General features: G+C 50.2%; 1 protein-coding gene across 9 annotated transcripts in view; it reads right to left on the reverse strand.

Moving 5' to 3' along the window:
• Positions 1–13,779, reverse strand: part of VGLL4 (vestigial like family member 4) — a 141,645-nt gene that overhangs the window by 23,660 nt on the left and 104,206 nt on the right. For 8 of the 9 annotated variants that reach the window (XM_072941863.1, XM_072941865.1, XM_072941861.1 and 5 more), the window contains one exon: positions 11,957–12,146. In XM_072941863.1, the coding sequence (XP_072797964.1) occupies positions 11,957–12,146 (190 nt within the window). Of the gene's footprint in view, positions 1–4,737; positions 4,869–11,956; positions 12,147–13,779 lie in introns of those variants that run through there. The other variant, XM_072941868.1, reaches the window with a different exon arrangement.

The following is a 13,779-nucleotide window of genomic DNA, read 5'->3' on the forward strand; positions in this document are numbered from 1 at the left end:
GTTGGTTTTGTTTAAAGTAAAAATGTTGGAATAGACTCACGGACACAGAAAACTGTGGTCACGGGGATGGGGGCGGGGGGGAGGGACAGATTAGGAGTTTGGGATTAACAGACACACATTACTATATACAAAATAGGTAAACAATGAGGACCTACGGTATAGCACAGGGAGCTATATTCCATTTCTTATAATGAGCTGGAATGGAAAAGAATCTGACCCCCAAAAAAGCCTATGTGTATGCATATGTATAACTGAATCACTGTGCTGTACACCTGAAACTAACATTATAAATTGACTACACTTCAATCAAAATAAGAATTTAAAAAATTTAAAAAGCAGAACTGTTGAAATTGTTGGCTAGAAATAGAAAGGAGCCTTTAGGGCAGTAATAAAAATGTATGAAAAGTTGATCTGAGTTTCTCAGAGCAGACATGGACATTTAAATTTGTTCCTTAAAGCTCAGCCGCCTCGTGTTCCAATCCCCTTGCCTCCTCCTTCAAGACGACTCCTCTCCCTCGGCCTCGTCCCTGTTTCTGAACTCACACTTCCCACCACGTAACAGCCACACACACATCCCGGATGTGTGCTTTATTTATCGTGGACAACGGCACCCCTCCCAGTGTGGACAGTCCCCCTGCCGTTGGTCGGGCTGGGTCCACACGCCCAGGAGTGACCCCCAAGGAGTGACATCCAGGCCCGTCCCGGCCTGGGTCCCCACGCCCCTCACCCCACAGCCATACCACCATCCACCCCCGCAAGGTGGAAAAAGCCATCCTAGACCAAAGGTCCCTAAAAGGCACGACAACAAAGTGCAAGGGTGATTCCTAACTGAACCTGAATTAGGAGGAGAACACCCACCCACAGGCGGCGCTACTGCCGTGAACATACTCGGGGTGTGAGACCACGTCACTGTCGCCAACACACCCCAAAGGCAGTGAGTGTGGCAGAATACTCACAAGTGAACTGTGAAGAATACGCGTTAATGTTTCTGTAGATCTGAACCTTTCCCAAAATAAAAAGTTGGGGGTGGGTGGGGGGTGGCAGGTCAGACGATCATCAAATTTTGACAGCATGTTTAGAACGATGGAAGTTAAAGCACAGGCGACCAGGGATGCTGGGAGCCCTCGAACAGTCTTTCAAAAGAGCTTCCCCAGAGCAACTGGGGCCACGCCGCACACAGAGGACAAAGCCACAGGCAGGGCCAACGCTGGTTTCAAACATCAGCCTCAAAATGAAAGTCACGAGGTGGGCGGACAATCCCTACTGCCCGCGGTGAGCGGTGGGGGGGGGCGCTTCTCACACCCCAGGCGGCCTGCTCAAAGGCACGTAAGAGCGGGGATTCCGAGCAATTCGTTTTCATTTGACCAAGGTTCCGGAGCCCTGGATGACTGACAGTCCAGGGAGGCCATCTGCGGAGACCACCACCGGGGAAGGCAGTTTAGGACAGACCACTGAAGCTCCTGAAGGTCACCCTAAAGAACCTGGATTTTATCTTACTGTCAAAACGGAGCCGGAGTCACCGCCCGCCAATAAGCCACGCCCCCCATGTAGGCACGGAGCCACGCGGCCACCGGCCCCTTCCACCTCTGTCCCCACCGCCAAGGTCTCCCCACGTCACAGGGTAGAACACGGAGCCCCTCTGTGTTACAATCGCTCTGTATAACTTGCTCTAAAGCTAACACCGACGTGGTCACACACAAATAAACACAACAGGTCTAAGAGAAAATGGCTGAAAAACACCTTGGCCCTGAGAACGTTTTAGGCAGCTCTGGAAAACCCCAGGAGGAGTAAACACTGGGGCAGAGATTTGTTTGTTTTCTAGTATGAATAGATCTACTCTTTCACCCAGAAGTGTCTGGCCAGCCCTCTGACCGGGGAGATGCACCCACCTGAACTGGATTTCTCCTGTGCATACGTTTGACCGGTGGTCACACCGGGATCGGAGCACGATGCACAGGAAGACATATAGAGGAGTGGGGTGGGGGGGAGTCATTCAGACAGTAAACTCTGAAGGGTTAGTATTCGGAGTCAACATTGGGATGCAATCATCTGACCCAAAACAAGCATCCCGCGGAGAGCTAGTGATTCCGATTTTGAACTGTGCCTGCGCCCAGGGGCAAAGGGCCTGTGTGTCTCTGGTGGGGAGCTGGGGAGGGGGGGAAGGCAGGGGAGCAGTGGTGGTGGGACTCTCTGCTCTAGTGTGTTCCCTGAGCTCAACATCAAGGCTACAAGGAAAATCCAGAAGTACAGTAAGTGGTGCCCCTGAGGGCTATTACATATTCGAAAGCCATTCTTACCATCCTTTCCGAAGGGAAAGCGTTGACAGTGCTCTGTCCCAGGGACACGTTCTTCATGAAGACATTTACTTAGCACCAAGAAGGTGTCAGCACTGTGCTGGGTGTGAGTGGGACAGACACGAGGAAGGGACCTGCAGTCCGGGGAGGGGAGCAGGCAGACAGGCACACCATTACAGCAAAGTGTCATCATCTTATACACAGAAGGACTCATCTCGAAGCAGAAGGAATGAGCATTTGCCAAGAGAAGGAGGCAAGAAAAACGAATGAGGACAGGAGTAGGGCAGAGGGGCTCGTCTCAGCAAGACGGTAGAGAAGCTCCTGTAGATGGGGGTCGGTTCAGCGTTTCCCGGAGCTGACTGGGAGCCATGGGAGAACTGAAGCAGGGAGAACAGATTCAGAAACCTTCTGGCACTGAAGTGCCAAGACCAGTAAGGAGGGCGCTGCCACGGGAAACGGAGGTCTAACCCACAGCGCAGGCCAGGACCTCCGCAGGAAACATTCAGCAAACTGACTTAACAGAGCGGAGCCATGAATGAGATACAGACGGCCAGCTGGAAGAAGAGAGTAGGTGACTTCAGGGCCAGTGGAAGGATGGACAGCTATCCCGTCACGAAGAGGCTTACACGGAGGGAGGAAGTCAAGCAAGACAAGGAACTGCAGGTTTCCCCCTGACCTGGCGATGAGTAGGGCACCGGTGAGTGAGAGAAAGAAGGTTCATTAAAGCTGCTGTGAGGGGTCACGGCACTGGACTGTGGAATGGACGCAGAAGTGGAGATGGTCTCTCTAGAAACAGCTCAGGCAGAAGAAGGGATGGAGGCTGAGGGGAAGACGGTCAAGGGAGGGCAGAGCCCGAGGCTTCCTTGGTTTCTCGGGCCTCACTGAACCTCCCTAAGGCTATGCATGAAAGATGGTGTCCAACCACCCCAAACCAAGGGATCACACAATTGTTTCATTACAATACTTAAGCCATGCAGCACCAGAGCTTTGAGAGTCTGAATGTTCCCAATAGAATTTTGAAACCAAATAAAATGCTCATTTTGTTAGGCAAGTTCGCTCCCTGGAATAGTGCTAACTCGGCACAGGACAAAGGGAGAAAGGATCTCACGTTATGTCTGGGAAACCCTGGACTGAACCTTGGACTCTCAGAGGGGGATTTGCACCAAACACACCAGCAGACCCAGGAGATCGGGCCGTGTGCTTCCCAAACTCTGGCCAGAAAACACTCTTGGTCCTTCAAGCATCCTGAGGCACAAGCATCCTGAGACCTTGAATCCCTGAGGGGTCCTTTTGGGAGTCACGCAGAAATGACTCCCAGTGAATCAGAAAACCCCACGGCCACCCTTGATGGGATCAATGACAGGGACAGTCTGGGGGAGCAACGCGGGCCCAGCCTCAGACTTGCCTTCCAGCGACCTGACCCACCGGGAGGGAGTTGGTCTGTTGCATCCTTGGCCTTGATCTGGTGTCTGTGTGGCTCCACTATTTGCATTTCTTGGGTCTCTTCAAGGAAGGAAAGGCGGGGGTAGGATGGAAGAAGTCAGAGGGGAGGACGGTAGCGAAATCCGTTTCCTTCTAGTCTGCGGTGCACTTTGTCTCCACTGGGGCTGTGAAGGCTTGGATCCAGAATTCAGATCCCTGGTTTGGCAAGGTTTCTAGCTACTGCCAGACCCAAACCCTTACTGCTACACGGAGCTCTGTAATTATGCTTTGGAGACAATGTGTGAAGAAATTTCAAAATGGAAAAAGAGAGAAAGTATGCTTGTGTGTGCGTGTTTGTGTGCATCCAAAGATGCAGCAGAGAAGATAAGAGACCAAGTACCGGCATTTATTAAACAAAAACTACACCCAGCACAGAACGTGGGGCTTGGCACCCCCTTGCCGGGTTCCCGCTGCATGCAGCGCAGCAGACGATCCATTTAGGAGCCAGACCCTAGAGGAAAATCAAAGGGCCATCGACACTCACACACGGGCACACCTCTGAGCAGTCCTCCTCCTGGTCCTCCGTCAAAGCCGCCACACTGACAGCACTGGGTATACTTTCAGGACAGACTGGCTCTGTGCTGCAACAAGACGAGGTCTGTGCGGCCATAAAGCAGCAAGACTAATCCCCTACCCGGGGATAAAAATAGCTGCCATTTGTGTTCCCAGAGTAGAAGCATCTTCATGGAAGCAGCGCTCTAAAAAGAGCCGCAGCACTCAGGGAACCGGGGCAGGCGGGGAGACCGCCAAGTCCTGCGTTTTGTTTCCTCAACTTCTGAACAAATGCCTCTGACCATCCATAATCCTAAAAACACCCCTTTACCCCCCGTTTTAGTGTGTCGCTTTAAACAGCGTCTTTACACATGCTAATGAAAGTTCTCTGATAAATCCTGAATATTCTTTACTTCGTCTTTAGGAACAAAGTCCTCCTTTTTCAAGGTTCTCGTCCCCCCTTAATGACCTTCGTGATGCAGAAGAGCCCAGAGGTCCCCACGCTGATGGGAACAGACAGCCGATGACGGTCCTTTGTTCTGCTGCTGTGACTGCTGGCACGCGTGGCATTTCTTCACCCCGACTGCTATTTGGCCAGAAAAAAACGCCAGCAGCAGGATGGTGATCAGCCTTCCCAGCTCTCTGCAAAGACTCTTAAGGCAGAAATGATGCCTGCTGGGAAAAGGCTGATGTCAGCTCTTAAGAGCACAGCTCCCTGCTCGGATAAGGAGGTCTTTGTTTTCAGCTGAGCTGTGAAAATGAGAAAATGCCTCTAGCCTGACAAACAAGAAACCCACACAACACAGGTCAGGCCCATGACCTTTATTTAAAGGTACCACACTTCATTAGCAAAACACGCGCATGGCCACACAGATGCGCCTTCAACGTCACGCGGGAGCGGCCAGAAAAAACCAGCTTCACTTCCAGCCCGTTAGGGCTGACCCTGACCCGCAGCTCCAGCGCAGGGCCAAGTCCACCGCACACGAAGCCCTCCTCGAGCGCCCCCTCCCTGATGCGAAGCGCTCATTAACGACCCAGCTCCCTTCTCGTTTACTGACATTTCAGAATAAATACACATACTCGCTGTTTGTCGGTGGGGAGGGTGGGGGTAGGTTTAAACCCAACGTAACAATCTCTCGGTTTCAGGGTTAGTTATTTAGGATAACTAAAATTAAGGCTATAAAATACCCGCTTAAACCCCAGAACACTTGAGGGAGGGCTTGCGCGACTGTGTGAAAGTGCAGAACAAGAGAGAGTTTCAGGGCTGAGTTTGGATGACGCCAAGGAGGATGTGGGAGAAAAACAGAGAAAGCACAGAGTTTGAGGGATTCTATTTCAAGAGTCTTTGATTTATGGAATCTGGTGGGGGGATGGGGAGTGGGCACTGTCTTCCTGTATTTAAAGCAAATTTTAAAATGTTCTTGTCTCAGTCTTGCAGACTAAGGTTACTGCTGGCCCATGTCACTCACTCAATGTACAGTCACGAGATTTTAAACACGAACGCAATCTCACAAGCACTTTCCTGAGCATAGAGGAAGCCCTCCTTCGTTCTCCTGGCTCTCACCTGCACAGATGCACCGTTTCAGACTCTTCAGGGGAAGCTGGGCGGCAGCCCCTCCTCCCACGGTCCTTGAAGGGAACCCTCACCGCGCTGGGTGGGTCTCCCCGCATGGTGTTCGAGTTACTGATAAGATCTTCCTCACCTACGCCCCTGCACCCCCGTCACTGCGTGCTCCAGGGAACCGTCTCCACCGGTCGGCTCCAGAGCATCCTTCATTTGTGTTTTAAGGATGCTCACAGAGCAGATCCTCCAAAACCACAGGCACTAAGGTTCCGTATCAAACGATTCACAGCAGCTGGATACGGACATTATCCAATACAAATGTAACAGGGTTGCTGAGAGCCCTGGCTCCGGGGACAGGCTGAGTTTTGACTCCTGGCTCCTTATTTTCCTACCACCTAGCCAGTTCTGTGACCTTGAGCGAGGTACAGAACCTCTCTGGGCCTCAGTTTTACCATCTGTAAAAGAGGGATAGTCACAGCCTCTGCATCACAGGGCTGGGAGGACGCAATGAGATCATGCCCGCGAAGCGTTCAGCACAGTGCTCAACACAAGGTCACTGTCGTTAGCAAGCCCTGATCAGAGGCTCCTGTGAGCCTCTGGATGCTGGGAATCCTGACCTATCAGCATTCTCAGTGATGAAAAGTTCGACCCTCTCTAAGACTTTTGTAGACATGAACACAACAATAATGTGCTCTGCCTGTAGATGTGGACCACTGTTCATCTTTCAAGGTCCCAGTTGCTAATAGGGTCAAGGTACTAAAATAACCTCAACTTTTCAATTTCCTCTGGGTCTAGTTGTTTTATTTTGTATTTTTATCGAACTATAGCTGATTTATAATATTGTGTTAGTTTAAGGTGTACAGCAAAGTGATTCTGTTACACATGTATATACATATTCTTTTCCAGATTCTTTTCCATTATAGGTTATTTCAAGATACTGAATACAGTTCCCTGGGCTCTACAGTAAATCCTTGCTGCTTATCTATTGTATGTATAGTAGTGTGTATTTGTTAATCCCAAATCCCTCATTTCTCCCTCCCCTCCTTCCCCTTCGGTAACCATAGGTGTGTTTTCTGTGTCTGTGAGTCTGTTTCTGTTTTGTAAGTTCATCTGAACTGTATTTTAGATTCCACATCTAAGTGATAGCATGATATTTGTCTTTGATTAACTTCACTTAGTATGATCATCTCTAGGTCCATCCATGCTGCTGCAAATGGCAATACTTCGTTTTTATGACTGAATAATATTCCATTGCGTGTGTACACCACACCTTCTTTATCCAGTCATCTGTTGATGGACACTTAGGTTGCTTCCACGTCTTGGCTACTGTAAATAGTGCTGCTATGAACACTGAGGTGCATGTATCTTCTTGAATTAGAGTTCCCTCCGGATATGTGCCCAGGAGTGGGATGGCTGGATCCTATGGTAGCTCTATTTTTAGTTTTTAAGGACCCTCCATACTGTTGTCCATAGTGGCTGCACCAATTTACGTTCCCTCTGGGTCTAGTTTTAATTTGAAATGAGGAACTGCTTCCTCTACTTCATGGAGTCTGCGGAATAAACAGCCTCTTGGTAAAGCAGCTATATCCCTACTAAAAGCACCACAGGGATACAGGAAACGCAGAATCACCGAAGGGGCATGACGGTGCTGCCGAGGGTCACACAGAGGCTTTACAGGCTAGACAGCCCTGAACAGCTCAGGTCCCAGCCGTACAGTCAACCCCACTGCACAAAACAAAAGCAAAGACCAACACCCATTTTAGCCAGTAATCAGTGAGCTGGGTTTTTTTCAACTGGGTTTCTATTATGTGCCCAGCACGTGACATCCAGGGCTTCCTCCAACCTCTGTCAAGCTGCAAGAACTACTGGTTTTGAGTTTGTCTGTTTTTCCCTTTGTGTTGCACCCTTTTGGGGGCAAGGGTGAAGTGACTAGGATGAAGGAGGGAAAAAAAGAGTAAGAATAGGAGGTTACGGGAAGAAGAAAGCAAAGGAGAAGGAGGAGCAAAGCAGATAGAGGGCCCCGAGCCTGGAGAGCACGCTCAAGGACACACGAGGAGTGGCTGCATCAGACTTGAGACAAAACTTCAAAGGACTGGCCGAAGAGGCAAAGGGGACACGTTTCACACCAGGACAGGATTTCAAAGGAGCAGCACCAGTGAGAGAGGCCACGTTTCCTCTCCCTGGGCCCCGCCCCCCTCAGCTCGGACTGTTACCCCCATCTGGGGCGAGCGCAGCGGAGACAGCACGAGGCCCGTGAGGTGGCTTTGATCCCAGCGTGAGCTGAGGGGGTCTGCCCTGTTCTGAGGCCAGGGGCGGCTACCCTGCAAGTGCACACCACTGATCAAAAAGAGGATGCCTCCTCCCACGGGGACACGAGCACATTCTCCGGAGAGTGGGTCTAATTTCACGCCGACACAGAAATTGTGCAGCATCTGCCGTGCGCCAGACACCAGAATGGGCGAGCGTCATCCCAAATATCTGATGTCCATCTTGAAGCTGCATGTAATCCTGTCTCAGGTAGGATACAGCTGGGACACATAGCAGGATTAATCTCAGCTCCGTCACTTTGAACACGTCATCCTCTCTTTTTCCCCCTTAATCCTAGTCACTTCACTCTTGCCCCCATAAGGGTGCAAGAATTTCTGCTTCTGCAACACAACCTCTCTTACAGGAACGCAGTTATGGTGAGGGTTAGATGAGATAACATACTTACAGTGTCGGCACAGGGCCAGTATACAGTGAGCACTCAATGTATGTTCCGTTCTTCTCACAGGTAACTGAGTGGACGGGCAGCCACTCATCTTACTACACACTGTCACTCACACACAAAGCTGAAAACTTTCCTTTCTGCAGGTCACCTTAGACTGTACTCTTCAGGACAGAACGCTTACCGGATTCCACCGGCTGAGCAGCCTAGGAATTGAGCCACCGAGGAACTGAGTTTTCAACTGCATTTAATGTCAAATGTGAATGACCACATTAGACAACTCAAGTCTGGAGGCAACGACGCCACAGGAACACCTCACACCCAGATCTTGGCTTCTAAATACTGTTCCCTGCTGGAAGGAACCAGGGTCCCTGGCTGGTTCCACGGCCGGGGCAGCCGGACTACAAGATGGGGATCTGGTTTGCCAGACAATAAGGAAGTGCTCAAAATAGAAAAGACAAAAATGGAGGCAAGTAACAAGAACCGACGAGTCTGGTGAAGGGGCTCCTGTCTGCCAGATCAGGGACGGGGACAGCTGTTCCTGGACAGCCCCCAGGAACCCCCGAGTTCACGTGGATGCTAGACAGATGGGGGAAGGAGTGGCTCTTCCTCACCAGCTCACATTGAGTATCAGGGTAGCAGGAAAAATTACTGATGTTTCCACGAGACGAAACCCATGCTACCAGCTGCCTCATACCTTAATCCACTTTCTTTCTTAGTGGCAGACAGGGGACTTTCCAACTCCCCAGATAAGACATTCATGTTCTTAACACTTTCTTTAGGGAAAAAAATACATATTTCTCAGGTCACCCCTTTCAACAGGAAAATTAATAAATAGTTCCAATGACCCAGGAATTCTCAATGTGCACGTTGTGGACAAATCTCTAGGGAGACCGCTTCCCTCCCCGCCCCCCACCCCCGGAACCAAGTCAGACGGAAGCGAGTCACACTCACTCAGTTTCTTACTCTGGCTCACTCTCTCCATCTCTCTGCTGGAAAATATGATGGAAAGAGTGAAATGCAGCCAAAGCATGCATCTTTGAGACCCTCTTCACGTGAACCTGCAATTCAGTAAAGGCAACTTCGTGGACACCTTGAGTGAAAAGGAGGGGACACGCCATAGCTCAAACAGGAAACACTTCATCAAATCAAACGACGTGCTTACTAAGCACCCTGCCACACGGGGAAGCAGAGGCGCGGCATCCTTCAAATCCGTCTGTGAAATCGGTCGTTTGGCGCTTAGACAGCACACACAGGAACGTCAGCGGTGTTACTGAAATGAGGAGCTACCCCACGGCGACAAGGGGCGCCGCCCACCTGCCCTGAGTCCAGGGAGATGGTCCACGGGCTGCTGCTCTGGTTCCCTAAACCTGTGCGTGACGACACCAACCGTGAGCTGCACGTGGACGCCACAATCCTGTTTCTGTTACTTGCACTTTAAACTCTTTACAATGTCATCACAGCCCTGTGCTTCAAGGTCACGTGGGTAGCCACCCAAAGAGTCACAAAATCATTTTTCAAATGCTTTGACCCTCTAGTAATATTCAGAACGTCTAAAGTTCTGCTGAGCATCTGCCAGGCCCTGCACTGAGCACTTACAACCATCCTGTGAGGAAGGAACCACGATTGCTCCCATTGAAAGATAAAGAAACTGGGATGTGAACCCAGACAATCTGACTGAAATGCGCACGCTCTCGAACCCTGCCTTCACCACAGCAGTGCTCTGGTTCTCGTGATGCCAGTATCGAAATAATGGACTTACTAATAATAAAAGCAGTAACTTTCATCAACTGAGTATTATCCTGGGACAAACCCCCGGCATATTTCTACTCAACTGCTCACAACAAGTTCTAGACGTGAACAATGACCAGCACCATTTCACAAAGAAGGATAAGAGGCCCAGACAAGCCGACTGCCCACGGCCACACGGCCGGTAAGCGGCAGGGCTAGGGTTTAAACTCAGGCATGTTTTATCACAAAACCTGCTATCTCAGAGCCACCTCCCCCTTCCGCCCTTTAAAATTAAATAAATAAATAAGTAAAAAGGACCAAGCATCTCTTATCTGGGTTTGGGGAGAGGGTATGGAAGAACAAGAAACTCCTGGTAACAAAAGAATGAACTCCCAACAGCTGGGCACCCAGGATTGAAACCATGAGCCTCTCCCCGCGTGCAGGGGGGCATTGTTCTGCAGTGCCTCGTTGCTGGACTCCCGATCGTAGCAAATTCCAGGGCTCCAGACTGCAGGCTCAGCCTCTGACTAACACTACAGTGATTTACTGAGGATAAATACCTCTGTCAGTGTGTCTTATGACTGCACACAACCGTCCAAGCGGGCTGGAATGCCGGCAATGCCGAGGGCCGCTGGCGTTATCGGCTACCTTGAACCAAGCAAGGCCTCGCCTCCAGACTCCGAGCTTCAAGTTGCTGCCAGGAACAGCAGCATCCTCGGGAAAACCGGGGAGGCCGAGCATCCCGGATGATTACCAAACGTCAATTCACGCGTGGGGAGAGCATGGGCGCAGGGCCTCTTTACCTCGACAGTCAAGAGCTGCCTCCGCCCTCGGCCAAGACCCCAGACTCCGATCAGACAGAACAGCCGCACGCCCAACTTGGCGCACAGCTGGCAGGGTGCCTCTAAGCCCTGAAAACCCGTGAAGACGCCTTCCACACCCCGCCCCCCATGAGAGGCATGTGTGTGAGAAATGCGAGGAGGGAGCCAAGACGCAGTGCAGGAAGCACGCTGGTTTCCAAACACAAACGCGATGCTGTCGCAGCGTCAGGGAACCTTCATTTCAACAAAGAGGGACACCGAGGCACAGAGCAGGGCAAGGCTAGGAAGGGGGCCGGTGCAGAGGGAGGCTGCGCCCTTCCCGCCCGAGACCGCATCTCCAAGGGCTGGAAGAGGCTCCTGCCAGATGTGTGTGCAGAGCAGCATCCTCTCCTAAACACAGAAGGCCGTCTCTCTCATTCTGGGACGGTCTCCCGTTCACACCGTGACCACACAGGTGAGAATGAATACCTCTTAAGGCGAACGACTCCAGGCTCCAAAGCAAAACGTTTCACAGCGGCGGCTCAGGTGCCCGCCTGCCCTTCCCCGGCACATAAGGTCCCACCCCGAAGACTGATGTTCCCAACAACTACCATTGGTGGTACAGACAAGGCAAGGCCAGGTTTTCAGACAACCTCCAAGAAGCTCTGAGGGGAGTTAACGCCTGTGGGGAAAAACACCGGAACGGTCACACAGGTGAGCTGCAAGGCGGTAAGCAGTCATCTCTCCAGGAGCTATGGAAATCGGTTCAATACCCCACCCCCGTGGCTGGTAACCAGCCACCCCCTCCCTCCACGGCCGGCACAAAGTGCCAGGGAACTGTGGCCCGGCAGGGGCGGACGCGGGCCACCGCGGAGAGGGAACTTACAGGTGGGGGGCGAAGATGCGACTCATCTTGGTGGCATGGTCACTTTCACAGTCCAGGTCGTCGTCCCCTGGCTCCACGCTGAACTTCCTCTTGCTGGGGCTGATGGGCGGGGGGCCGGTGCGGTGACTGGTGAGGGCAGATGCCACGGGGAGGGTCTGCAGCCTGGGCTCCCCTCTGAGAGCAGCTTCACCTGCACAAAGGGAGAGAAACATCGTCACCAAGCAGGGGACACGCCCCCACCCGCGTCCCCGCAGCCCCCTGCAGCACAACTCCTGGTGGAAAGTTTCTGGCAACGTGACGGGCTGCCAGCCATTCTCCGAACGCGGCCCGAGCCCACGGTTAGCTGCCAAGCATGAGACATTCTACATAAACATGGTTTCCCAGCACAATAACTCTTTTCTGCCCTGGCTTTATTGAGATATAATTGACATACAACATTGTGTGAGTTTAAGGGGAACAACGTGTTGATTCGATACCGTTTTAGGCTGCAAAACTTTACCACCACTGGCTCACACCTCCATCGCGTCCCAGAACCACCATTTCTTCAACAACTTTTCAGGGTAGAGTTTTAAAATTAAACAGTGCAGTAAAGTCTCAGGAAAGGGGGAGTACTGACCGCAAACCATCTCAAAAGTTAATTTAAAACATTAAAGGTCTGTTGATTTGTAGGTATTCAACCCCATACCGACAAGAGAATGACCTAACAGTGGGTTCCTTAAACCACTAAACCCACTTTTCTTGCTTGTTACATTTTTATTATATTTTTGGTATGTTATTTTTTTTAAGAATGAGGAAAATTTATGAGTTAATAGTTCACATGTTTGCCCCCAAAGTTAAAACAAACAAAAAACACATTGTTTAGTGGGAAATAAACATTTCATTTGCACAGTACACTAAAAATGGCATGTTAAAAATATGATTACCAGCACCAAGTTTCTGTGTGTAACTGGTCACACACTGAACACACAGGTGTAGTTCTCAAAACATTTTCAAAGTTAGACCCTCATACCAGAGTCCACATTTTGATCTGATTTGACATCCTGGTGTTTTTCATTCCTCTTTGTAAAAGACTTTGTGCTGAGCGATAACTTTGCACCTGGCTATGAATTAAAATAAGCATAACTTTTCATTTCAAGAACGGTTATACACTTTCTAAAATTTATAAACAAGAATAATAGTTACTTTAAGAGAAAACCTCAAGCTTTCTAAGTCATAGGGGGGACCCTAAAATTTTCACAAATAATAACCCTTTTGTTGTGCTTTTCATATTGGTCTCTGAGGCCTGACCAATTTTGTTTCCACTTGGTCACAATTTAAGAGCCATATTAGGACAAAGTTGACTTCATCTCAGGCCTTGTGGTACCTAAGAAAGGAAATCTTTGTTACTGCTGATTTTCATATCACCAAGGACGTGCGGGCAGTTCTTAACAGCTGCTTCCTTCATACGCGTGTGACAAATATGATTTTGTTAGGGAAGGGAGCAAGGGGAAAAACCTTCCTCATGTTTACCAGGAAAAATAAAAATGTTGCCAATTCAGTCAGCAAGACACAAACTAGCAAACATACACTGACCCGTAATACTCCACCAGTCAGGGTTTCTTTTAAGGATTCTGGCCCCAAAGCAAACTGGAACTTTCCATTTTAAACGAAATAACCTAAAAACAGGCCCTATGCTGCGCTGGCCTGCGACACGCAGAGACTCAGTAGGATCCTGGTTGACCTCCACTTGCTATTAAGTCATTTTTTGTTTAAACAAGCAAACAAGCAAACAAACAAGAGTGCTAATATTGAGGCCTGGATAAATTAGAAAAGATTCTTTCCAA

This window comes from Vicugna pacos, chromosome 17 (genome assembly GCF_048564905.1).
Source record: "Vicugna pacos chromosome 17, VicPac4, whole genome shotgun sequence".
Lineage (NCBI taxonomy): Eukaryota > Metazoa > Chordata > Mammalia > Artiodactyla > Camelidae > Vicugna > Vicugna pacos.